The 25,631-nt window shown below is 53.7% G+C and overlaps 9 protein-coding genes across 9 annotated transcripts; 3 read left to right on the top strand and 6 right to left on the bottom strand.

The window, feature by feature from the left end:
- Positions 1 to 76: 76 nt before the first annotated feature.
- On the bottom strand, positions 77 to 705 carry CPAR01_15264 (uncharacterized protein; the record flags this gene model as incomplete). The annotated part of the gene is made up of 3 exons (XM_060499513.1): positions 77 to 346; positions 379 to 563; positions 606 to 705. 3 exons carry the CDS (start codon positions 703 to 705, stop codon positions 77 to 79), a joined length of 555 nt encoding a protein of 184 aa, XP_060341945.1.
- Positions 706 to 1,005: 300 nt separating this feature from the next.
- On the bottom strand, positions 1,006 to 1,620 carry CPAR01_15263 (uncharacterized protein; the record flags this gene model as incomplete). Its single annotated transcript, XM_060499512.1, has 1 exon — positions 1,006 to 1,620. One exon carries the CDS (start codon positions 1,618 to 1,620, stop codon positions 1,006 to 1,008), a length of 615 nt encoding a protein of 204 aa, XP_060341944.1.
- Positions 1,621 to 4,297: 2,677 nt separating this feature from the next.
- CPAR01_15262 (uncharacterized protein) lies at positions 4,298 to 5,062 on the bottom strand (the record flags this gene model as incomplete). The annotated part of the gene is made up of 1 exon (XM_060499511.1): positions 4,298 to 5,062. One exon carries the CDS (start codon positions 5,060 to 5,062, stop codon positions 4,298 to 4,300), a length of 765 nt encoding a protein of 254 aa, XP_060341943.1.
- Positions 5,063 to 6,456: 1,394 nt separating this feature from the next.
- CPAR01_15261 (uncharacterized protein) lies at positions 6,457 to 8,828 on the top strand (the record flags this gene model as incomplete). The annotated part of the gene is made up of 3 exons (XM_060499510.1): positions 6,457 to 6,496; positions 6,554 to 6,632; positions 6,704 to 8,828. The coding sequence occupies 3 exons, from the start codon at positions 6,457 to 6,459 to the stop codon at positions 8,826 to 8,828; spliced, it is 2,244 nt and encodes a 747-aa protein (XP_060341942.1).
- A 723-nt stretch (positions 8,829 to 9,551) lies between these two features.
- CPAR01_15260 (major facilitator superfamily transporter) lies at positions 9,552 to 11,404 on the top strand (the record flags this gene model as incomplete). The annotated part of the gene is made up of 3 exons (XM_060499509.1): positions 9,552 to 9,934; positions 9,991 to 10,516; positions 10,565 to 11,404. 3 exons carry the CDS (start codon positions 9,552 to 9,554, stop codon positions 11,402 to 11,404), a joined length of 1,749 nt encoding a protein of 582 aa, XP_060341941.1.
- A 155-nt stretch (positions 11,405 to 11,559) lies between these two features.
- CPAR01_15259 (uncharacterized protein) lies at positions 11,560 to 12,411 on the bottom strand (the record flags this gene model as incomplete). Its single annotated transcript, XM_060499508.1, has 1 exon — positions 11,560 to 12,411. The coding sequence occupies one exon, from the start codon at positions 12,409 to 12,411 to the stop codon at positions 11,560 to 11,562; it is 852 nt and encodes a 283-aa protein (XP_060341940.1).
- Positions 12,412 to 15,358: 2,947 nt separating this feature from the next.
- On the bottom strand, positions 15,359 to 16,864 carry CPAR01_15258 (uncharacterized protein; the record flags this gene model as incomplete). The annotated part of the gene is made up of 6 exons (XM_060499507.1): positions 15,359 to 15,974; positions 16,025 to 16,082; positions 16,170 to 16,310; positions 16,366 to 16,521; positions 16,592 to 16,610; positions 16,847 to 16,864. The coding sequence occupies 6 exons, from the start codon at positions 16,862 to 16,864 to the stop codon at positions 15,359 to 15,361; spliced, it is 1,008 nt and encodes a 335-aa protein (XP_060341939.1).
- A 2,994-nt stretch (positions 16,865 to 19,858) lies between these two features.
- On the bottom strand, positions 19,859 to 21,757 carry CPAR01_15257 (WSC domain-containing protein; the record flags this gene model as incomplete). Its single annotated transcript, XM_060499506.1, has 2 exons — positions 19,859 to 21,477; positions 21,532 to 21,757. The coding sequence occupies 2 exons, from the start codon at positions 21,755 to 21,757 to the stop codon at positions 19,859 to 19,861; spliced, it is 1,845 nt and encodes a 614-aa protein (XP_060341938.1).
- A 3,080-nt stretch (positions 21,758 to 24,837) lies between these two features.
- CPAR01_15256 (uncharacterized protein) lies at positions 24,838 to 25,191 on the top strand (the record flags this gene model as incomplete). Its single annotated transcript, XM_060499505.1, has 1 exon — positions 24,838 to 25,191. The coding sequence occupies one exon, from the start codon at positions 24,838 to 24,840 to the stop codon at positions 25,189 to 25,191; it is 354 nt and encodes a 117-aa protein (XP_060341937.1).
- Positions 25,192 to 25,631: the final 440 nt, after the last annotated feature.

The following is a 25,631-nucleotide window of genomic DNA, read 5'->3' as shown; positions in this document are numbered from 1 at the left end:
ACAGAGAGGGAGAGAGAGACCAGACCACGCGGATATTACCAGACCAAAGACGCATTTTGAAAAGGGGGGAACGAGATCATAGGTAGGCGTGCCCGTAATCAACAATTAAGGAGGGTATATGAGTGCGCCATGATGGAGCTGGGACGTCGTCAACATCGTTGACATTGTTGGTCGGCAGACATCGTGGTGGTGATGGTGAGGGTGGTGGTAATGATGGTGAGGGCGAGGGTGGTGGTGCTGTTGCTGCCGTTGCTGGTGGTGGCACGGAGCAAGCACGTTTGAAGTTGACTTTGAGCTGCCCGGCGGCGCAATATGATTTGTCGCTGAGGTAAGCATCTGCAGGGGGCGGTCGAGGGGGGGTGTGGGAGGGGTGCTGCACTGCTGCAGCCTGCGGGTGTGTGGGTTGGTTGGTCTTGGCCTTGGTTTCTTCCTGTCCCGTTGTTCCGTTCCTGACGGCAGTACGTACCCATTGGGCTCGTCCCCTCTCTCTGCCTCTCTGCTTCTTGTGCGGCGTGCGGCGTGCCGCGTGCCTCGTGCCTCGTCAGACTCGATGATGGATGCACCAGTGTGTGGATGATTGTGTGTGTGTGTGTGTGGTGTTGTGCTGTAGCGTACGGTGCGGCGTGCCTTGCAGACTGCAGTGTTGGCACGTTTACCTGCGAATATTCGTGAGGTATTCTGCCCGCACTGAAGTTGTTCGTCCATAGCTCATACGTGCCTATTGCTCCAACCATCCATACTTTCTTGAGTCTGAAAGTTACGAACGGATGGATGATGCGGATTATCATGATGGAAGTTCATCATTCTCTCATGCGATCCATCTCTGAAATCGACGGGCCAAACTTTGCGTCCTATTCGGTGCCGAACACTCTCAACGTTCTCCGGTCTCGATCCCGTCTTGTCCTCCGATATGCTCCCACTGGGCCTTCTAGGCCGCTTTTTCATCTTCAGACTTTTGGCCAGTTGTTGCCGTGTCTTTGATCTCGTCCGACTCTCGCCTCGTTCTCATCCTATAGCGTACCGTAGCGTAGCGTCCTCTCCATTCCGCGGATCATTGGCCATGTCCAGTCGTTGACAGTGACACATCGCAGTAGAAAGAGAACCATGGTACGCCATACGGAAAAGTTGTTCGGCTTCTGATAGTGGAACACTACTATCTTGTACAGCGTGTCGGAATCCCACCCATCGCCGCTGACTCGTGGTCGTGACTCGCTGGATTGGGTCCAGGCTACTGCAAGTCCACCGGGGACGCGGGGGCTGTGCCAGGGGTTGAGCAGGGGCAGAAGCTGTCTCAGATCTGTCGCAGAACGACACACCCTTGTCTCGCTTCAGCCCCTCGACTGGGTTGACCGTTGACCGCAGTCCCTCTCTTTCCGAGTCTGTCACTGTTGCCCTCATCCCCGCCGGAACGGCCTGCCTCTCGCATCCTTTGCTTTCTCCGCGCCTTTCGTATGTCGATGGCCTGCCAGGCCTTCTCTCGACAATCTTGCCAGCTGCCAAAGGCAGTCGATCGTGTTGCCGTGAGGAACACAAACAAACGACGATATGCCGTCTCGTCCCGTGCAGTGTCCTGATGAGAGGGATGCCAGTTTGGAGGTGCTCGAGAATGATGCTATGCATCTTCGTGCAGCAATGTCTTCCGCATCACCAGATAACTGTTCCTCCCACAAAGATCCGTAGTTGCCTTGAACTTTAGTGATCCGTCGCCTGTCACCCCGTCTAAGATCGATCTGCCTAGCATCTGGATGCCCGCCTCGTCCCATTTGCTTCCATACATGGCCAGCTGGCCCTGCGTCTGCCACGCCATGCCTACAGCAGCAGCAACTGTCAGCTGCTCTCCGGCTTCACTCTAACCCCGTTCGCTTTCGTTTGCACCTATACTTCATTTGTGAAGGCCGTCAATCAGCTGTGACAAGCCCTGCTTGGTCCCAAATCAGACATGTGCGGCGCTGTCCGTGAGGTTCATCCCCATCTACTGTTGTTTCTTGAAAACTGTCTTCTTTGAGACTCTGCCAATACTTTAGCTTTGACGGAAATCAAATCAAGATGGCCTTGAATTCAAATACGCCGCACAGATGATGGCGTTTGGGCTCTTGTATGAGACGTGAGACTTGTCCAGAACTGGTCATTTCAGGACGAAACCCAGTGTGAGCTCGGCTCTAGTCGACTTGCTTCGACGTGACTTTCTCTTCTGCCTGTCGTGACTTGTCCGCTTACTCAACCAATCCTTCTGGGTGTCGCAACCTAAATCTGGTTTTCCCCTTTGACGTGTTTGCCTGCTGTATTCCGTAGAGACAACTTTGGTTTGGCTGTTGCGCCAAGAGGGTTCACCGGGGCTGGCGATCCAACACGTCTGACTACGGGACTGGTTGTTCCTCCTCTTTCCCTTCACATTCAACCCGGGTTGTCATTCATTGACGCGCCTGTTTGCGAGCCGCGCCCACCTCGCCGCCCGCAGCCTGTGATTCGCTCCATCGTCTGCTCTAGTGTGCGCACAAAGTTGCCCCTCTAAGCACCTATACTACCACGATGAGCTGATGTGGATCATGGCCAAAAAAGACTCAGGTTTGACAGCCATGGGTCAGGCTGAAAGCCGGCTGAACACCAGTGTAAACGGGAAAAGGAACTTCTTGCTCCTGTGACCAAGAATCAGTGAAGAAAAGACCAATCATTCAGCAACTTACGGCGACTTGGCGGCAATAACACGCGTCACGTTAATGCCTCTGGCCTTTGCTGCTCTATTCGTGTTGTTGGTGGAGAGTCGTTCATCCATATAATGGTCACCCGCTATAGCTCCTAAAACCATGGATGTCCTTGATAGAACCCATAATACCCTCGCCTAAGACGGTCGCCAGCTCCCGCCATCGCTATCCAGATTGCGGGCGCGACTTGACGCCCGGGGACCGCCATCCGGCACAGCTTGTACACGCGTAAAGTGGCACCCGCCATCCATCATTCGTCGCTAGGAAGAAGGCCGTGTGCTGTTAAAGCTTGTTGAGCGAATCCGTTGGCGACAGTCTGCCCGCCGTAAATATTGACGTGGCGCTAACGACGCACATCGCTTGTCCGTCAAAAACTCTGTCGTAGGGCTCTGTGTGTTGTACAGCGTTAGTGAAACTTAGCGTTGTCTTCCTCAGTCGGGCAACGGTCGCGGGTATCCATCTCGACCGTCGTACGCCGTAGAGCAGCATCTGGACAAACGACGCTCCCGTTAGATCAGACGTGCGAATCTGAGAGCAACCACATACGAGGCCGTCTTTGATAATTTTGTCTGTGCGAAGATGCAACGTCTCGCGCCGGTGGCCTCCAAGAGCCCCCAGTATCCGCCGTCAGCTTCTACCGAGCCTTCGATGAGTTGTTCTGTGGATCCTCCGGGCTGGCCGCCGACAAGGAGTGGCTGTCTTGCTTGCATAACAACCTCGGACGTTTTGGGAAATTACGCCAACTCTCCAGCCGTGACCGCTGTCTATAGCTCGGCTCTTATGGAGATCATAGACCAATGATGACGCGACTTTACCCCGCCATCGGTAGCTTGTCGACTGGACTCGATACTGGGTACCAGACATCAGGCGGATCATTGGGGGAGGCTGACAAGATCACATCTGCAGCCGCAAGGGGAAAAGGGGCGGCGAACAGGGTAGCGATGAACTCTTTCCAGTACGCTATGTTAGTCGGCGTTTTATCAGGCTTATCGATGTGTTTGATGTTTACCATAGCCAGAATGATTCCAGCTCTCTGACGGGACGGCTAGGAAATGACGGGCTGGACAAGGTAGGAGTTCCGGCCAACGTTAGTGTAAGTTTAGCACCAACAATGGCAACGACGGAAATAGAAGGTTGGAAGTGACATAGACCGTGTTGGCCTTCGGTCTTGGGCGCGCTGCTGCCACATTGTGACCCGGGCAAGTCTCGATTACTCCAAAAGAAAGTAATTGCAACTATGGCAGGACCGCGAGAAGTGATCAGGGAGACAATGATGGAATCGCGAAGCCGAAAAAACCCTGCGCTAGTTAGTCGACTGGTGCGAGGTGTTAGGATGGATCAACCTGGGAAATAGGTGAGTAAGGGTGAGGGGCCTAAAGAGCTAGGCGCCTGATGCCTACGGTTGGAAACTGACAACATGTCGCCAGCTGTACCCGGCCAAGATGGCGCAGAACGCCGATGGCAAGGCTTCGAATCGATCCTCATTATATTCACAAAGGTGTCTATTCAAAGCTAGAGCTCAAAGTGATGGGCTTGGTATTTGATAGTGTGAAGTTGATTGATACGGTGACACGGAAAACTCATGACTGACTGTGCTAGTCTTTGTTGATTCTTCGCCAGACTTCTTGCTCGGCCGCAGCCAAACTGCCACCAGCAGCTTGTGCCCATTTCTTCGCAGTGTCCCATACTCCTTCTTCTGGCTGACTTTGATAGCCTTTCTCTGCCGATGATGCTACCGCAGCTTGGTGAGCAGCTCTTTGATGGCTACTGAATTCAGACGCACTAACGTCTTGCTGATATCCTGGAGGGTGTTCAAGGCTGAGTGGAGGATCGCCTCCTAGTGGGACAGGTCGCGGCCCAGTCATCTGAGGTCCATTAGTAGTAGACGTGGAAGATCCTCGCAACGCCGCGTGTGACATGGTTGGAGGAGGGATACCCATTTGTGGAGGGTAAGAAACGGTGGCCGTAGTGGCGGGTATTGGGGCTGGAGGCTGGTAGGTCTGGCCTGCCTTCGGCGGAGGAGGCAGAGTCGACGTACCCGCTACCGGTACGGGGGCAGCACCTGGTTGGGGCGGCGGTGGACTGACATCATTCGTCTTCTGAGTGGGAGTTGGGCGCGGAGCAGGATATGCTTGTGCGGAAGCTGTCTGGACAGGGAGAGACGGGGCGGCACCAGGCTGTGCCGGCGGGTATGGCTGCTGGCCGGTGGATGATGGTGCGGGTGCGCCGACTTGACTTTGCGATAATTCGGCGACGTTATTGGAATGGTCCTTGGCTTGTGGTTCCTCGGTTTGCGGAGTGGCTCCCGATGCCTTGGAGGCGTTGATCGGAGTGTCCTTGAAGATGGGAATGGCAGGCATGGTTGATGATGATGCTGTTGGGCTAGGTATGAGAGGGGGGACTAAGTCGTGGGGTTTGGGCGCCTGTGAACAATGAAATGTCTAGGCTGTTGGAGGGTTTTAGTTGAGATGGGCGAGATCGCGAGCGTTCTCAGTGAGATGTGTCTGAAGTCGGCTCGGAGTCATGAAGCAAACGTGGCACAATGTGTGGTTTCCCATCTGGCAGGCGAAACCTTACGTGACGACGTCATTGCTTGATGGTCGGGGCGATGTCAGGTGACTCAAGGTGAGGTGCCTACCACTTTGGTAGTCAAATGCCTGGACCTGGAAGGTGAGCACGTCAGGTACCAACGGCTTAAGGTACCTTGAACTCATTGCTGCCTTGGAAAGAGGAAGGGCGCGTCGCTTTGAGAGGAGACAAAGTCATCATCGTACCCATGTAAACAAAGAGGAAAGTGAACAATAGCCCACTAGGCGCCATACACTAAAGTCGATAGAGGAAACTGCTGAAAGTCGCAGAACCTGACGCAGCATCGCTTACCAAAATTCACATCCTGGCAATGGAATGCAGTTGCAACGCGAAAACCTTCAATGGTAAGTTGAATGGCTCTCGCCAAGGCTTCCAGGAGATGCTGGTATCGAATTGTGTTGTTTGAAATCTTGATTCGGCGGAAGTCGTGTCAAGTTCATCCACTCAGTGATCGCTCATGCAAAACAAGCAACAGTTGAGCTGCAAAGCATCAAGCAACCAAACATCCAAGGCCGAGTCCGAGCAACCCAGCTCATGACCAATGGTTTGCTGCTTCTGGAGCCGCAAAATGGTCTGCCACCGCGTGGTGCTTGGACCGCCCTGAGTCGCGAATCTAAGCTTCTTTGGACGAGAGAACGGAATCGTATCGTTGAGGACCTGACTTGACCTTAACTGTGCCCAACTGTGCGCTCAATGCAACGACCCCACAAGGATCGCCTGGTGGACATCGTGCCAATGTGGTCAACAGAGCAGCTTCCACCAGACACACTTTGTGCCGCGCCAAGAAAGTGTTTATGTCGTAGGGTAGAGTCGAGACGTGACATGCGACGTGGCGACGGTGTTCCTTTGAGCATACACTGCGCGGAGAAGGCAGGACCTGGCGATATCGAGATTATTACATAATAGAATGGGCTCGGATTATTATACTTCCGCCCCTACGTGCTGAGCCACGGACCTCCAAGTTCCTCCACTAGAGATAATGACACCAGCCACACCTTTCTGCACGGGCCAGCAGGCTGCCAGTCGCGATGGTTGGCTGCATGTAGGAGGCTGAGAGCTATCCGAACCTTGAGGCTGGCGATTCTCACTGCCTTTCCGCTCGGAAACCCATAACACCAACGCCAGCTCGCTCTCTGGCTCCAATTCCGAGCAGTAAGCCGACAGCATGGTAGGCAAAGTCAGCGAGAGGGTTCTCCTTCGGGAGGGTAAGTGGAAATGGAGTCCTTCACCCCTTAGAGCGGCAAGCTGACAGTGTACCATAGGCCTGGAGAGAACCGACAATGGAATGAAGCAGACCAGCTGGCCAGACGTCACACCGATCAATCAGAAGAACTACTACACGTATGTTTTCGAAAACAAACTACCTTGCGTTATCGCCATTGCGGCGATGCTGACAATTCCTCGTCCAACAGGGATTATATGAAGCGCGATGATCAGATTCTCGCTTTGCGACTTCAAGGCGACGCCACCCGCGACAGGATCGTTCAAGCTGCTAAGGACAGAGATCGTGCTCTTGCGCAAAGTGGGCGCGCCGAGGTCCCTCTCGTTATACCCGAACTTCAGCCTGACGAAGCACCTGCCGATGCCAATGCCGGCCTCGATCCTTCCAAAGTTATCGTCATTCACCCTGGCAGTCAAAACCTCCGAATTGGGTTCGCCAGCGACGCACTTCCAAAGTCCATCCCCATGACACTTGCGACAAAGTTCCCTCAGACCGAGGCGGAAATGCACGAAGCGCTCCCCCGGCGCCAATTCGAAGCAAAGACACAAGACCAACAATACGGCGAGGAGTGGTCAAAGAAGTACACCAAAATGTGCAGCGATCTCAAGTTGGAGATGCGCGCAAACAAGCGCAAAGTTCTACCCAACTCCAAGGAACTTGTCTTGAACTATAACCGCCGGACTGAGCCCGAAATTATTCAAACACACAACGACCCTTTACAAATCGACTGGACCGATGTCAACAATCTCGACGACCCCAAATCATCCGCGTCTTGTTTCATCGGGCATCAAGCGCAAAGAGTGCCAGACGATTCTCAACCTAAATTCAAGCTCTGGTGGCCCATTCAGCATGGACACATGAACGAGGATGAGTACCTGAACGCTGAACACATGTTTGACGATCTAGAAACCCTCCTCGACAAGGCAATCAGGCAGGAGCTTGGCCTGACCAAGAACAGCACCTGGAGACAGTACAGCTGCGTCTTCGTCATCCCAGATCTCTACGACAAGAAGTACGTGGAGCAGGTGCTTCGATCTTGCATGACATGGTTCGAGTTCAACCGGGTATGTTTCATTCAGGAAGGCATGGCTGCTACGTTCGGTGCAGGCTACACTCAGGCCTGCGTCGTTGATGTGGGAGCGCAAAAGACATCGATCACCTGCGTTGAAGATGGCCTTTGCGTTGAAGACTCTCGCATCAACTTGAAGTACGGCGGTTACGATGTGACGGAGACTTTTGTCAAGATGCTCCTCTACGACAACTTCCCCTATCAAGACATCAATCTTAGGAGGCGACATGACTTTCTCCTGGCTGAGGAGCTCAAGATGAAGCACTGCACGATGGCGCAAGCGGACATCTCTGTCCAGTTATATCAGTTCCATCTGCGAGCTCCAAACCAACCGACCCACAAGTACCAATTCAAGACGTATGACGAGGTCATTCTGGCTCCCATGGGCTTCTATGATCCGGCCATCTTCGACAATAGCACCAAGATAAGAGGCCGGAGGAAGTTGCTTGACCGATCATACAATGCATACGACGTGGATATCCCCGACGATCCGACATCAGCAGCCCAGTTTGGAATCTTGGCTCTCGTCAAGCCATCATTAAACTCTGCGCCTACTAATGGCTTTACCCAATCGCAGAACGATGTATCGACGCCGGTTAAGGAAAGACTACAGCCGTTTGACTTCTTGAAGCGGGGCGAGAACGGCATCAACGGCACTCCATCTGGGTCCAATGCTCCATCGCCAGCGCCGGAGGGTGTCAGCACGCCTGTGCCAGCTCCTTTCGTGTTCGGCGGAAGCAAGGAGGGCGTTAACGGAGGAAGCCCCGCTCCCCCTGTGAGGAATGGCGGTACGCCGGGCCCGAACGGCACAGCTGTTCCACAACCGCCCCCGGGCATGTTCGTTGACGCCTCTGCGCGCAGCGCCAAGGCCATAGCAGTTGAACGCGACGGCGTTCTGCCCACTGCACCGTTGGATCTTGCTATTCTGACCAGCATTTACAACGCAGCCAAGGGTGACGACAAGAAGCTGCGTGATTACCTGGGCAGTATCATGGTCATTGGAGGTGGTTCGAAGACGCCCCAATTCACAGTTGTGCTAGAGGAGAAGCTCAAGGCACGGCGACCTGATCTCTTCGATCGCATTTTGGTTAGTCGAAGTGCCAGGGATATGGACGAGCAGGTTGTGACCTGGAAAGGAGCTAGCGTTTTCGCCAAACTCCCGGCCAACGACTCTTGGGTCACGCCGTTCGAATTCGAACGACTGGGGGCTCGCGTGCTGCACCACAAGGTGCTCTGGTCATGGTAAATTGGAAGGACAACGGCAGAATATCTCAACGGAGGATGCGATCACGAGAAAGCAACGGAGTCGGGGAATGAACAATGGCACTCGGGAACTGGCATTTATGGAGGCAAAAGTCGTAAGGAACGTCTAGCAGCCAATGGCGTTTGGTGTCAAAACGAAAGACTACTTTCCGGAGTTGAACTTTTTGAGGTATTGTGAGAAACGTATCGAAGTATCCGTAAATCCGAGGCGATTGCCAAACACTCTCAAATTCTGGAGCTGAGGGAGCTTCGTAAACCTAAACGTAACATGCACTTTACTGACCGGAATTGTCGACGTCGGCGGCCACGGGGTCCGCACTGTAGCGGGTGTCCGGACGGGTGTGTACCGGTCATAATGAGGCGGTCATTGCAAGGTCGTCGTTCTGGACTGTCACTAAGTGGCTTATGTAAGGCGGCTCGACCGGAGTTTAGAACAGGGAGCTCAGGTCAATTCAGGTGTATGATGCTCACCCGACGTCCCGCACCGGCACTCACTACCAGCAGGTGCGCAGCTACCCACCCACTTCTTACCTTAATTCACGTTTCTCCCTTGTGATCAACAACAACAAACTCAACCGCCCGACGTTCCTAGCATCTCCTCCGCCCGCCGCGAGATGTAAGCTTGGAGCTGAACGGTGGTCTGCGGCAAATAACGAGAATCAACTCAATCGCCCAACCAAATACCACGGCGCTCGACTCTTCCATCATGGCGGTTCTCTCCCGATATCTGCCCTTCTCCGAGGCAACTACTACGCTGCAAGCAGTGACATACCTTCTCGGAATATCTCTCTTTTCTATTTCCTTCCTCGTCTTCCTCAACAGCAGCATATCCTTCGTTATTACCGACCTAATTGGCGTCAAGGATGGCGTTGGCGACATTGTCGGCACTCTCGGCTTCGTAGACGAGCTCGTTGCCCTCGTCGCATGTCCGGTCTGGGGTCTCGTCTCGGATCGGCTCGGTGTGAGATGGGTGGCTGTCATCGGGTATGCCGTCATCGGCGCAGCATTGCTTCTTTTCGTTCAGGCGAAGAATGTCTACCCGCAGCTACTCCTGGCGCGCATCTTCTTTGCCATTGGCGCCACAGCGTCGTAAGTGACAAACAGAAAGCGAGAGCAGGCAACATGTGCTAATATGCTTCCCTCAGCGCCACCATGGTAACGGCCATTCTGCCTTCATTGACGGACGATGGCGACAATTCAGACAGTTCCGCTGACGCTGCGAACAAACCGACGCATAATCCTCGCAACAGTGTGGCCATGTCCCTCGAATCCGACATGACTATCACCCCGGCGCGCTTCCATGGTTTCGGCGGAGACGGACAAACTGCGACAGCGAGTGAGAGAGAGGAGGCAAAGGCTGGAAGGCCTTCGTCATTGGCGGGCTACGTTGGGCTATTCACAGGATGCGGCGCGCTGGTCGCGCTTTCCCTGTTCCTCCCGCTCCCCGCCCGATTTGGTGAGATTGACGGCATCACACCTGCTACGGCTGTCGCCGACAGCTTCTATGTGGTGGGAATTGTGGCGTTTGTGATCTCGGTCTTTGTTTTCTTTGGGTTGAGAAACCTTAAGGGCGAGGAAGGCAAGGGCTGGAGTACTCTATTGGGTCTGAAGACGAACTCGGACTCGGAAGACGAGTCTGACGACAACAGGCCAGACCACCCAACCCGTCCGGTACGTTACCTCCTAAATGTTTCTGGAGAAATTGCTGACGTTTTACAGAAGGTGCTTCCATACCTCCGCCTCCTGCGCGACTCCGTAACTCTCGGTTTCACGGATTCTCAGATCGCTCTGGGATACCTGGGCGGCTTTGTGGCTCGCGCATCCACTGTTGCCATTTCGCTCTTCATCCCCCTTTACATCAACACCTACTATATCAGCAATGGTTTCTGCCAGGGCTCCCCGCATGACCCCTCGCCAGAGCTGAAGAAGGAGTGTCGGGCCGCCTATCTGCTTTCGTCAATCCTGACTGGCGTAGCTCAGCTGTTTGGTCTCTTTGCTGCGCCTGCGTTCGGATATTTCAACAGAAGACGCGGTCGTGTCAACTACCCCATTCTCCTTGCCACTGCCTTCGGTATCGTTGGCTACATTATTCTGCCACAGTTGCAGAGTCCGGAATACAAGAACGTCGACGGCCGAGGCGGCAGCCCTGCCATTTTCCTAACCGTGATCCTAATCGGCATCAGCCAGATCGGTGCCATTGTCTGCAGTCTCGGCTTCCTTGGCCGTGGCGTTCTGACTGCAGATATCCCCAAGTCTCAGGTCATCGACACGGTCGAAGACTCAGCAGAAACCATGGAGACTTCCCCAGAGTCTGCGCCTCTATTACAACACAACGCTAGCGTGGATGCCGTGTCGCGAGTGCGACTCAAGGGCTCCATCGCCGGCATGTACTCCTGGTTCGGAGGAGCAGCTATTTTGCTTCTCACCAAGCTAGGAGGCTACTTATTCGACGCGGTGTCCAATGGCGCCCCGTTTTACATGATGGCTTCCTTCAATGCCATCCTCTTCTTTACCAGTCTGGGCATTGATGCTGCTCGTTTTTACAGGGACAAGCAGTGATGGTATGACTTACGAAATCCACGTATTATTACCTTGATGTATCATCATCGTTTCTGTGAACTGTCTATTTATCTAAGAAACATACCTTTGCTATGCTGGTGTCTCCCATGAGCCCAGCTGTGTATCTAATCCTGATTTCGTGCAGATTGCCAATGTTACCTTCCGTTTGTATGAATCCTGATGTTCCGCTCCGCAGTACGCCTGTCCGAATCAAAGACTCCTGATCTGACTAATTCGCATTCGTCCCCAGTCACTGTCCCCTCTACGATAGTTCCGAGACCAGCGGCTTCGCCGGCTTCATCTTTTGCACGCTGCCGTTCCTCCAATTCGGCGGCCTTGATAGCCTTCCAATCGCTCATCCGGATCCACGGGCGAGAACGGCGTTTGCCCCGCTGGAGTCTGTTCCAACCCTCCTCTTCCTTCTTACGACGCTCTGATTCCGTCAGCTTCGGGGGCTTTGGCGCCACCATGCTGACGACGCAGAAGCAACAGAAACTGTAGATCAGTCTCTTTGCGAGCGAGGGGGAAGGAAACCGGGTGTTGTAGCTCTCCCCGGAGCCGCTGCTCCAGAACCACTCGTCCACTCCGGCTGGTTTCTCGTGGCGGTACTCGTGATCTCCCGGAATCAGCGGCCTGTACACGAAGTCGGCTGGGGTTTCGTTCATGGGACCTATGCTGTCAATTGGTCGTTGGCTGGTAGTAGTAGCAGCAGAACCTGACAACGATGATTCTGACTCTGGCTCTGGCTCTAGGTTCCAGTCTGGCTCGGTGAGTATCACTGTCGTGCGGCCCTCGTCGCCGCACTCGGAGCAGACGGAATGTGACGGGGGTAGCGTGCGGCGTTTGAGCTTGTTAGTGGCGCGGCGGAGGCGGTGGGTGATGGCGGCGGACTTGCCGGGCTTTTTGCCTGCGTCATGGCGGGCTGGGATGCAGAGTGAGCATCGCTTGCTGACGGTCCAGGGACCTTTGGAATCGTCGCAGTTATGGATGTAAGGAGGCGCGTTCATTTCGAAGGGGTTTGATACCGTGGTATCAGGGGAGCCTGTGTAAGTGAGTGTATCCGTCAGAGGTCAGTGAGCCCAGTATATGTTGAGGATGATAGACAAGTCCAGTTGTTTTTACAGTATCTAGGTTGGGGGTTCTCACGTATTTCTATATATTCATCAATGCTCGCATGGGCCAGGAATTGTCTTCAACAACAAGCCCATCAAGGACGTTGAGGACAAATGCATTCTTCAACGTTCGGTAACACAGTCATGGTATTACACACCCCTCTGTGTTGAACAGGAACGTTGGTAGGTCAAGTCCTTTGTCTGAGGAAATAGATGATGCTTTGTGGGTTCTCCATGACTTTGACGAGGGACTGTGGTTTTAGATCTCGATGTTCTTTCTCGGGATTGTGTGTTGAATGGCACGTCTCTTTATCGTATCGGTACCATTAATCAGCTTGTCTTGGAGCTCTATTCTGTTACAAGGTCTTCGCCACGTCAAGTTGTAGATCGCGTACTTGGTAGCATCTTCTTTTCTCTCATACTCTATATTTGAGGAATACAAAACAAAGATGATGGAAGTTTGAAGAATGGCTGGTTCAGATACACCGCAGTATTGCGTATCTCTTCTCCAACCTTCAAGGAAATAGTAGCTCAGATTTGCTTTTCAGCCAATGCGTGTCGTTGCTACCGATCTTATGGGTCGACATTGGATCACGAGGAGCACATCAATAATTTGCGTCATGAAGTCCCGAAATCAACACCTCCAGTAGCCTCTTGAGTCTTTTGGCCAATGTACAAACCTTGAGAACGTGATCGAGCCTAGGAATCGCCCGAGGAAAATCTGCCGTATTTCCAAGACCAGAGGTAAGGTATTTTCAAAGTCACGCGGATGCCTCACGGGGTTTAAACGATGTAACGAGTTATGCATGATGTCGCCGTTTCCTACGGTACTTGATACTCATAAGCCTAGCTGTAGGTGGCGCCAAACGGTGCTTCAACTACATATTGAATACCCACGCTTTCTCGGGGAGACTGCATGGCACTTGAGACCATAAGCACAGGCTACCTACAGAACTTATGGCCTTTTCTACTCATCTCTTTATGCTTTGCTTCGCGCCCCGGCGAATACAGGAAAACTCTTCCCTCAGCCCAGGGTTTCAGTGCAAGTTCAGGAACGGGTTTGCCACAATTGCCAGGAGTACCAGCGTTCCCCCTCGCCGGTGGAGGCAACACCGCACGACGACAGCGATTCCTTACTCAACCAAAGTCTCTACCATCAAGCCTGCCCGTGGCTGCCAGTATTAAGAACCTCAGATATCCATATCCAGCACAGTGTATGTTCAGGACGCATAAGTGTAAGTCCAGCATGGGTCCAAACCCCAAAGAATCCAATTTTCCGAGTTGGTCGTCTTCAACGAACAAATGCAGGGTGCGGCTTTACTTCTTTGGTGTATAGCGTGATTCCCGAGGGCCTCGATATTCACGGGCACTTCCTCGTGCGAGAGCTTGGCTTCCATTCCCGCACCACTAATGAACGATAGTGTTTCGCTCTGGGTTATCTTTTTGTCAAGTCATGAGTTGTTATTTTTGTGACTTCATTTCCCGCACCACTAGGTAACGAATAGTAGCTTGTCGCTCTGGGTTGTCTTTTCCCCAGGTCGCAGCGTATTCACTCTAGAACACACAACCGCAAAGCAGTGAGAAGGTGGAGGGCTATATGTACGGGCTGATGCTGGCTTGTTTCTTAGTTTGGGGGATAGTTCCACGATTGCTAGCTACTCTTAGCGCTGGATGTGAATCCCAGATTTTACATCTACAAGATATCAAAGAGCTTCACGATGGTGTCCGACAATCCCAATGGTCTGGGGAGACTACTTTCCGCCACTTCACGCAAGCGATTTGAAAAAGTACATCAATCTACATCACCTCCAGCCTCATCTGATAGTTGAACACGAGGTAAGCGCTCAGGGCCCTCTCCGAGCTAGTTCCAGAAACAGCTCAAACGTCGTCGATATCTCAACAGCCTAACTCGCTATAAACACAAGAAACCTCACAGGACCCAATATCGTAGACCACCAACTCCTTTATCCAGTTGGCTCTCTTCAAGCTTTCCCGCGCTGTTGAATGATAGCAAACACTTTCCCCATGATCCGCCTACAACTCATAACATGATCTCCTGAAGTGGGTGCACATGACAGCAAAACAAGCACTGCCGCTGCCGTTGCTGATACCAGCATCTATCAACCAGTCTCTGGTACAAAGACAAGCGAGCTCTTCTGTTCACAAGTTGATATGCCGAGTCCTAGCTCCTCCCAAAAGGTGACTATCAGTAAAGACGAGTTGCCTCACGGATTGTCAAGTAATGTATCAAGAGCTAGGTAGCTAGGCTTCCTTTGAGCGAAGTCCTATGCTGAACCGTCAGTATCGAGTAGAAGATACCGGGATGATAGTCCGTGGATGAAGCTGCCCAACATGGTAACCATCTACGACCAGAAACAGGCAGACTGGTAATCATGTCAGATATCACCAGACGAAAAGTGACGGACAGGCAGGCGCAAGCTTCCTCGAACAACAGTACGCCATTCCATTTACTTCACTGTCACAAACACAATGCACGATTGCGACATTTCAAAACCCAGCCATCAGGTAAGACACGATAGTAGATGGGACATTTTTACTCTCTTTAAAAAACCAATGCAAACGAGACCATTTTTGACTTTTTTGAACGATACCGTCCATGAGTACCTAGATAGAAAAAAGCCTTTCATTTATCGTGCAACGACCAGAAATCAGCCGGCCCAGTCCTCGGAAACCTTGACGCAACCAATCCTTTCTGCAAATTTTCCCCGAAAACTGGTCCTTCCCTTCCGTTCTCCATCGTTGACTAGAGCCGGATATATGTGTCGGAGCACATTTGTCTCAACCTATATGTGGGCGAATATAGGCGACCTATGGTGGGCATTTATTTGCCGCCGAGGCTGGGGAACGCAGACTCGTCCTTAGTGTTGATCTGCGCGCCCTGGGGACGGCCGCCACGGGGGGCACCACCACGGGGGGCACCGCGGGCACCATCGCCGCGTCCGCGACCGCCACGGTCACCACGGTCACCACCGCGGGCACCGCCACGGGGACCGCCACGGCCACCACGGGGGCCGCCGGCACCGCCGCGGGAAGAGCGCTCGGGCTCGACGTAACGCTGGTCGATATCCAAGAGCTGCTTGGTCTTGCGCTCACGCTCGCGCTTGGTCTTGCCACCGGTGCCGATCATGAAGTTCTCATCCTCATCGCGGGAGACCTCCTTGGCGGAAGCCCACTCCTTCTTGAGCTTGGTGCCCTCGTTGGCCTCGCGGACCTTGTTGTTGCCCTCGATGGCGAGCTTCTTCTCGGCAAGCTGGGCAAGGTACTCGGTGTAGGAGACCTGCTTCTCCTCGGGCTCCTCGGGCTCGAGGGGAGCAGCGGCCTCGGCCTCAGCGTCCTTAGCCTCAGCCTGGGCAATGGCCTCGCCGGCAACCTCGTCCTTGCGCTCAGCCTCACCCTCGGTGGCGCCCCAAGACTGGGCAGCCTGCTTCTCGGAGCCGCTGCGACGAGTAAGTACGTGGAGTGTTATGCGTGAATCGGTTCAAATTACCTGGCGAGACCCTTAGACTGGCGGTCATCACGCTCACGGGGGAAACGTCCACCACGGCCTGATTGTATTTGTTAGTACGCGAATAGTTCCATCCTTTCTCCACGCATGCGACGTCGAAGCATGGGGACAGTGGGACATCACGAACCTCCACGGGCACGGGCACCGTAGCCGCCACGAGGGCCGCCTCTAGCAGGCTCGTCGGTGGTCTTGCCACGGTTGCGGTCGCTACCAGCACCGCGGTCACGGAAGGCTATGGGCGGGAGAAGTCGTGTCAGCGGGTCAAGGTCTAAAGCGGGGTCTGCATTCTCGAGGACTGCAAATTGATGATGGAGCAGACTCACCAGCCTCGTTGCCAGAGGCGTTGTTGCGACGGGCACCACCGGCAGCGGGGGCACGGGAAGGGGCCTCGGGCTCGACGCCGCGCTTGGTTGAGCGCAGAGAGTTCTTCTCAACCGTCTTCACGGGCGCCTGAGGAGTGTCATCCTCGGCATCGTTGCCTGTTGTGGGAAGTTAGGGCATTGGCTCAGAGGTACGACTTGTCGATTCGTTCATTCGGGAGACGCATACCGAGGAGCTCGAACAGGTTCTATACAGGTACGTTTGTTAGTTTTCATTGTCTTTGGAGCCCAAGGGCATGTATGGCAGGAGCGAAGCCAGGAAAAAAAGTCGAGCAAAACAACATCGAGAAGGAGGCCGCCAACAAGGGGAATGACGAGGCCGACGAGGTCGACGCACAAACACACAACAACTCCGTCGACAAACAACTCGAACCAAAATAAAACGCAAAACGACATCGAGAATAGAGACAGAGGTTCAGCTTACCTTGCTTGCGACCGACATCTTGTCGCCTGGATTGTGGTGTACAATAGCGACCTAGTCTAGGATGATGATTGGGGTAAGAGACAAGGTTAGAACACCATGACCTGGCGGTGGTGGTGATGCTCAATGGGGGGGTATGGGACCAATTGGTGCCGGTGCTCTGGTGATGTTACGGATGGGACCTGAGGTGAAGAAACTGCGCACGATGGGGCCACTGGGGTTCCGGGCGGGACAAATCACAGCACCACACACAGCGCAAGAGAGGGAAGCGACGGGAAAGCACAGAGCAAATTAGGTCAGGCAGAAAGGGCACGCTGTGCCCCCTTCACCCAATGGCAGCCCGGAAATGGCTTCAGCACGGGCATTGCACACGCTGGGAGCAGTGCGCTGAGCCCTGTAGAAGGGGGGAAAAGGGCACTGTCTTTCTTTCTTTTCCACCCAGCAAAGGGCAGTTTTGGTGTGAGATCATCGCTCTGCGTTCCCGGCTCGCTTAGCAATTCTTCCGACCTCCAATTTTGTGTGCCGTGCCTGCCAATTTCAGTGTGAACAACCTGCCGTGTTTAGGGTTCTAGACGCGCCGGCCTCTTTCCCCCCCCCCTCACTTTAGGTACCTCACCATGTACCCTCTTACCTCACTTTTTGCCCATCACGCCGCCCAAACCTTGGTTCACCTTGTTAGCTCCCGGTCTCGACGGCTTCGGCCAATCTGAGGTCCCGGTCTCCGGTGCCGAATGGTCTCCAGCATCATTCGACCCGTCCAAACTTCGCTCTAGCATAACACAACCAACAGGTCTATGCTGCTTGCGCGAAAACCGAGAAAGTGAGGACCATTGTGAGAAAGAACAATCATGAAGGAGGGGCGGGATCCTCGGCACATCCTCTTCGTAAGGCAACCAATCGTCCCTTATCTTGTGCCAGCCGGCGCCCCCGGCTCCGAAACGGAAACCAAACCGAGCACCGAACTCTCTCATCCGTATTCGCTGCCGCTGTCGTTGTCGCTTGTCGCCGCTGCCGCTGCTGCCAACAGTTCAACCGACATCGCCTGTTCCCCCTCCATAAAAATCACAAGAGAGCATGACAGTGTGCGGGGCAGGCTCGACATGGTCAACGAGGGAGCTCGGTGCCCCTCTCTGCCCTGACCTCCCAGCTCTTGAAACCCAGCTCTCGGTGTCGAAGCACACACACGCACACCGTATTCACCCCGCCGCGAGATGCGAGCCAAGCCTCCTCGGTGGCTACCCGATGACGGCCAATACCATCTGAGCGCGAAGCTCCACAAAGCTGGGGAAGACGGCGAACTCAATCCCAATTAGGACTTTCGTCGACTCGAGCAACGCTACCATTCCGCAAGCTCGCAGCCGCCCATACCCGGGTCTTCGGTGTGCACCACATGTTCCTATGATGTTGTGAGATGTAGATGTGTCCCAAGCTTGCAGTGATGTCGTGTGGTGTTACTCGCTCGTAAGACGCAACCTGGCATACCACTCCGCCGTCGTGGTTTAGGACATGTAAAAACTTCCGGTCCAACATGACAGTATTCCTTTATACTGACGGTAACAACTGGGTATCTCCAAATCCTCCCTTGAAAAATCGAGCACTTGATTGATCTTCATCCTTTCAAGAATTCAACTTGAAACCAAAATTGCGCCTCACCCAATGTTCCTGAGAAACGTCAGGCCACTGTCCCCGAACTATGAGAGAGAAAAAGAAACCCCCGGCCCACGAGACATTTTATGTTGTTTGAGGTATCACTGAAGCAACTCAGACAGATCATCTACGATAGCACCAACCTCAGCAGGAAATTCTCAATACCGAGACAGGATCATAGAAAGAAACCTCGCGTGTCTTTGCCCTCATCCGCAGTTATGGTTGCGAATCCTACAGCCAGCCATGGTCCTGCCCAGCAAGGTCCCCTGCCTGCCACCTAATCAACCTCTTGCCCCTCACATGACATCCAACTCAAACTTCCCAGCAACCCCAATACTATCCTACCTACCTCCATCACCTCCAAACTCAAAGGCAAGAATACAATCCTTGAACTAAATACATCGAACGACATCCCCCCATCCCTTGCAGATCCATAAACCAAACACAGAAGAAAATTACACGATATCGAAGAAAATCAAAAAGAACGATTGACGATATTGATCGACTTTCGTGCAGTGCCAACACTGTGGATCGAACACAGGATCCCCGCATTACAAGTGCGATGCCTTACCACTTGGCCATGCTGGCGAGTTATGCGATGCATCGGCGAAGCCGCACGAGCCCTCATCAATCTCTCCTTCCCAGGGTAGGCAGTCCAGTGGGCCGATCGTGTCTGACCTCACCTCATTGCCCAAGCTTATACCGGGAAACAGTTTCCCTTATTCCCCAGTTCCCAGGCTTTCGATCCGCACTTATTGATTACTGCTTTCTCGAGTGCTGGATTTCAAATATTATACTCAAGACCTCCTGGATTAAGTACTTTACCTCGGAAGTTCATCAGTGTCCAATTTACCCCGGCTTTAGTATCACGCCACAAGCTCACTAGCTTCTATTTTAAGCGCAAGATTTAGTTCCTAGTCAACCTACCTTACCACGTGCTTACCTCGGTCAGAATAACGGGGAGGCCTAGAAGACCCCAATGTGGTCTTCCTCAACGCCCAAAAATTTCACGGAAGTGACATAAGTCGGTATCTGTGGTAGTGAAGGGGAGCGTGGTCGGGATGGTGATACAGCCTTTGGGGGACGGACTCCCATAGGGGTGCGGCGTAGCATAGTGTCGCAGCTCATTGTCTCTGTCACTGTCGTTTCCATCAAATTTCCAAAGGCATCATGAGCAAATATGAGTATGAACATGAGCCGAAGCCCGATTATATTGAGAAGACTAGCCATTAAATACCGATAAGGTTTCAACCATCTAAAGAGTGTAAAGTTGCCGCCAATATCTTTTTAAAGTGGAAAAATCAAACTCCCCATCTATCACATCTACTCGTGAGCATCATCCCCGAGAGAGCGAGCCAAGCAAGCTCTCTAGTAGCCAGTGCCAAAAGAACCGCACTTGCTGGCCGCATAGGAGTTGCGGTTCTCAGAAAGGCAGTCGGTGTATTGGACAGTGCACTTGTTAATGGCGACGCTGAAGTTGTCCGAGAAGAACCAGCGCTTGGCGAAGTCGGGAGCGCGAGCGTAGACGGCAGCATCGTCGCGACGGCCGCGGCGGTTGTTCCAGGTTTTGCAGCCCTGGGCGTAGGTGTTCTGGCAAGCGTTGTACTGCTCCTTGCAGGCATCCTGGCAGACGCTGGCGACGCTTCCGCGGCCAAAGGACTTGCAGAGCTTGGTGTCGGCCTGGAGGTAGAGCTTGAACTGGTTACCAGCCTTGAAGTCGACGGCAATGTCATTGCAGGTAACGATGGGGATCTCGATGCCACCGACAGGGTTGCCAGGGCCGTATCCGAACCACCAGCTGGAAGGCTGCTTGCAGACACCGGTAGGAGGAGGAGGGACGACGGTGACCGGGGTGGAGGTCGTGGTGGGCTTGGAGGGGCAAGGGAAGGTAGACACGGAAGTGGTACCGGGCTTGTAACCCTTGGGAGCCTTCTTGGCGAAGCAGTCCTTCTTGGAGCAGGATCCCTTGCCCTTGCAAGAGCTGGAGCAGTAGCTGCTGACATCGCTGCACCAGGCCTTGAAGTCCATGCAGCTGGCAGAGCCGGGCCATCCAGCGTTCTTCAGGCAGGCACTGACCTGAAGCTTGCAGCTGTTGTGGGCCTTGGTGCAGCTGTCGTTGTCGTCAAAGTCGGGGAGGTTCTTGTTGCACCAGCTACCGCAGCCGTACTCGCAAGTGGCGGGAGTGACAATGGTGGTAGTGCAGACAGCGGGAGCAGTGGTGGTGGCAATGGTAGTGGGAGGCTTAGACGTGGTCACGGGAGGCTGAGAAGTGGTAACAGGAGCAGTGGTGGTGGAGGGAGGAGCCTGGGTAGAGATGGTGGTAGAGGTGGTAGAGGTAGTGGAGGGAGGAGCCTGGGTAGAGATGGTGGTCGAGGTGGTGGAGGTAGTGGGAGGAATGCTGATGGATGGGATAGTGGCCGAAGTGCTGATGGAGATGGTGGATGAAGACGAGACCGAGTTGACGGGAGGGACGTATCCGCAGGGCTCAAGAGACTTGAGCTTGCTGGCGACGTAGATCTCCATGACGGCAGAGCCACCGCAGTTCTTGGTGCTGTCGCCGTTGCAAGGCTTGTTGCACTTGTCCATGGTAGTGGCGGTGGTGTAGTTGCCCATCACGACACCGCAGTAGCACTCACCACCATACTCAACACCGGCAAAGGCGTATCCCTCGCTGGCACAAGCGGCGAGACAGGTGGAGGGAGTCATGGTGGCAGAGTCAACAGAGTCCTGGCGCTCAGCAATGGTGCGGCCATGGTTGGTGTCGTCGGTGTAGCAGCCAATGGAGGTGTAGTCGTCGACGGTGGCACCGCCAGAGGGGAACGTGGGATCTTGCCAGACCGAGAAAGCCGAGGGACCACCGCAGGTCTCGGAGCTGTTGCCAGTGCACTTGTAGTTGCAAACAGACTCGTCGAGGGTAGGGCTGTTGATGGTAGCGCTGCAGTAGCAGACGCCGTAGTAGGTGAGACCGGCGTAGCGGTATCCATTACCTGTCATCGTGTTAGGCTTTCGTGTCAAATATCAAGCTGGTCAGGACGGCTTACCTTTGCAGGCATCGACACATGTCTCGATGGTCATGTTCTGCTGGTTGAGGCTGGAGCGGAAATCGAGGGCATTCTCGCCCTTGGTGCCCTTCTCCTGAAAACATCCCTGGTAGGTGAAGGGTTGGAACTCGTCGAGGCAAGGCGGCAGCTCGGTGGTGGTCGCGGTGACCTGGTTAAAGAGGGTGGCAGCTGCGAGAGCAGCCAGGGCCCGGATGATGGGAGCCATTATAAACGATGGTGTGTATTAGTTATTAGAAAGAATGTGATATCTCTTTGCAAGAAACGAGTGTGCAAGAGCGAGCGAATGTCTTCCCAGATTGGGTTGTGAGTGATGAGCTGGAAAAAAGACGGGGATGAGAGGCATCGAGGCCCATCATATATAGTGAAATTTGATCATATCGGGCAGCTCAAGAGTGATTGATAGACATCCCGGCCGGCAGAGTCACAATCAGGGGAACAAACTCAACGGGTGATGCGAGTAGCGGCCGATAGAGTGGTGTCAGGTTGGACGGGGGCAGAGCGCCACGACTAGAGCTAGTGTGATATTTAGAGTAAAGCATGGAAGATACCCAGCGTGAACGGTGCCTTGGCAGACATTGTTTGGAACTGTTGGTTTGCATACACGTCTTTCACGGAAGCCACGGTGACGGGGACGGTCACATCGAGCCCGTGATGCCAGGTCGTGAAAAGCTAGAATAGACTCGGCAAGGTGACAGAAGTGGGCGGCGCCTCGAGGGGAAGAGGGATACAAGTTTAGACAGCAACGTTAGGGGGGCGGCGGTCGGTGTATCCTCACCTGCGCCAGTAGTCAGGTCTACGGACCCAAGTCAGCGAATGCCATGCTTCTTTGGGTCAAGAGGCAAGGGCCGAGATGCTCTGATGTTGGATTACCCGCCCAGTTGGGGCCGGAGAGGTGCAAAAGGGCAAAGTCGAGGAGTCCGAGCAAAGGTAGCCCACACCAGAAGTGGATTAGAGCTGAAAAGTGAAGGAAGAGACCAGACTCCTTTTGGATCGGCGGAAGTCGTCGGATGACGGTGGGAGGATTCATGGATACCATACCATATCTGAGGTAGGTTCTTATGTGCAGTTTCCAGGGCTAAAACACACAAAGACTAAAAAGAGAGTCGCGAGGAAGGAAACAAAACAAAAACCGGGCAGCCCAGGCAAGAACCAGGGTGCCTCCCAATCGGGAAGGATGACGGCCCCATACCCAGGCCAGGGGCTCAGTCTTATTGGCTACAGCAAGTGTTAAGCTCAATTTGATCCCAGTTCATCCCGTCCGACAGGCGAACAGGGGTGCTTCCAAAGTCCGTACCTGCATTAGGCCGCTTTCTCCTTGACTGCTAATCTCATCTCGCCCTCTTGCCCTCTTTGCCTTGCCTCCCGCCCATGGAGACTTCTGAGTCTCTTGAGCATTTGACCTTCCACTAGGTACCTTACCTTACGTATTCCATCTGCCGCTTACCAAAAGTGCCCTAAACAAGCTTGAGCTGGCCAGCTTTCCTAGTCTCTATCATGCTGTCAGATTCAATCTCCTTGGAATCACCTTTTCCAAGCACACATTAGCCACCGACGTCGAACGTGGCTTATGGGTTATGCTTCCTCTTTCAAGCAATCTCGATCAGGGGTAATCGGCTTTTGCTTTTGCTAAGAATATCTTTTTGCCATTGAATGCCTTCCAAGAACGACCACCCAACGCCCAGAAGCCTCCATCATCGACCGCTCTCTTGTCCTCACCACCAAGATACCCGACAGAGGCACTGACTCGGGCCGGGACCTCTCCTCTGCTCTTCTCGTCTCTGCGTCCCAGCGTCATTTTCATTTCCAACTCATGACCGTGGTGGACCGGACCCTCTTAGGTTCTTAGCAGCGTAAACTCCAAGCCCAACATCGTGCCAGCAGTCTTTTGCTCGTGCGTCTAGGCCAGTCGACCTGTCAGGATCCGCACAGTCGCTCGCCGCTCGCTGCGCCCCTCTCAACTATGCATAATGCAGTCGGGTTGCAATATTGAAGTCCACCCCCGGTTGACTAAAGACACTGACTAGGGCCTTGATAGGATCCTCCGTCAGTTTTCTTTTTGTTTTGCTTCTGCAGTCGACAACAATTCAGCCGCTGGCAGTGGGCACCGTCTCAGAGCACAGGGCAATTGCTGCAGGGCCTCGTAACATGCACCCGCTCGGACAAAATATTGAACATCGATGCAACGTTCCCGGCTTTTACACGAAAACACCATGAACCTCGGACGAAAATCCCGAAATATGCTCTGGCATCTGCCCGCGCAAACTTCATGTTCCGTGGTTCGTATCCCTTCTCCCTTCCAAGGTCTCGGGTCTCCGGCGTCGGTGCGTATAAACAACTGCATCTCGGACACTTCAGCTGTCGATCGTATGCGGGGTGGTCTTGATCCAATATACGCAGTAGTGGTGCTTGAGATGGAGGACCGCAGATCAAGGGCACTCCCGCCAACAGGGGTCGGCTGCCTCCTCCACCTTGCTCGAGTCGTTCATCGCGCGGTTTATGTCGGCAGGCCTGACAGCCTTGCTGGCGATGAACGACGAGACACAGACCTCTCAACTACAGGTGAGCACAGTCGGACCCTCCAATGCAAAGTCAACACGGAATACGAGTGAGCAGCGAATCCGAAGTGGAAACATCAAATCAGCCATCCAACGGCCGTACCAGAAGACAACACCTTATTGCAAACGATTAATTGGGTTTCTGTGTTTGCATCTGATGTTGAACGACTCAACGAGCCACTGACCGAAGTAATTGTCGACAGAATGATAGTGGCCCTACCTCAGTGGTCTGCGCTGTTAGTCACATCAACTCTCTGTTCAACTCCCATATTTTTTGTTGCAGGGACTGCAAACTTGGGATGAAAGCGCCCTCTGTTCGACTGACTGACCAAAGACCCACGGTGTCTAGACATTCCAGTGTAAGCGGTCGAGAAAAGTAACGAATCGTCTACGCCAGCAGCTCGACTCTTCCTCGTTCTGTTAGCCCATACAGGCCACAGACTGGAGTCGCAATACAGGGTTCTCCCGAGGCAACGGCTCCTTTGTACAATCAATAAGCTTATTGATAACCTCTTCGCAGTTCTTACAAGTAGAGATCTAGGACGTTGGAAGGAGAGAGCTGCGCCTCATTCTCCCGTCGACGGCGCCGGCCCAAATGCCAATGCAACTGAACCATGCCCACCTGAGAATATGGGCTAATGAACACCCCTTTCCAAGGGAAGCTAAGCTAAGAAAGCCAGCTTTAGACTGTTTAGTCTGCAAAAGTCCGACCGCCCATCAACTGAGGATAATGGTTGCTCGGTCGAAAATCTGCGCCCAGCCAAAACGGCTTCTTGAGTTCTTCAACGACGCTGATGGTCGCCAGCGCCACACCGTGGATGCCAAGGCCACCTGTTCGGCTCTCGGTATCGTCTTCGTGTTGGATCTAAACCCCGTGATGGCTTCTCACCAAGTTACTCCACAGGCTTTGATCCTCAAACTCCACCTTGGAGGGGGCAAAGCTGAATCTCGTATCGACGGGAGACCGACGACGGCTCAGCCAAGGAAACCCGCGGCGTCCCGTGGATCTCCTAGAATCCTCCGAGATCTGTTCGATGCGAATGCGGAGTCCGGCGCGATGCCGACCCCTCCTGAGCAGATGTAAGGGTAGTCACCCCTGACGAGGCTCTGGGCAGATCGTCGGGATCGCCATAATTATCGCTTACCTTGCCCCCTAACTAGACCTTTTCAAAGGCCTAGACTTATGCGGACCAACTGAAGGTTTGGACACGTCGGGACTTCCGATTCAGCAGGATGAACTTCGGAGATATTCTCTGTTCCTTTCCCGTCTTCCTCTCGTCTTCCTCTCGTCTTGCTTGACTTCCTCGCTCCCTATCAGTCTGACCTACTTCGCACATGTTCATTCGCAACTCGAACCGAGGCTGCTTCGCGATGACTGTAAACCAAGCCACTGCTAGAACTAGGCGCTAAGAGTTCGTGAGGCCTTCATCAAGTCGACAGTCTGTTGTTGAGGACATCAGGCAATAAAGCGATCAAGCTGCTGTCTGCGCCTGGGCCAAACCATGCCGATGCCCTCCCTGCCGC

The sequence above is a fragment of the Colletotrichum paranaense genome (assembly GCF_030867605.1).
Source record: "Colletotrichum paranaense strain IMI 384185 chromosome Unknown Scaffold_18.1, whole genome shotgun sequence".
In the NCBI taxonomy this organism is placed as follows: Eukaryota; Fungi; Ascomycota; class Sordariomycetes; order Glomerellales; family Glomerellaceae; genus Colletotrichum; species Colletotrichum paranaense.
This window is presented reverse-complemented; position numbering and strand designations above follow the sequence as displayed.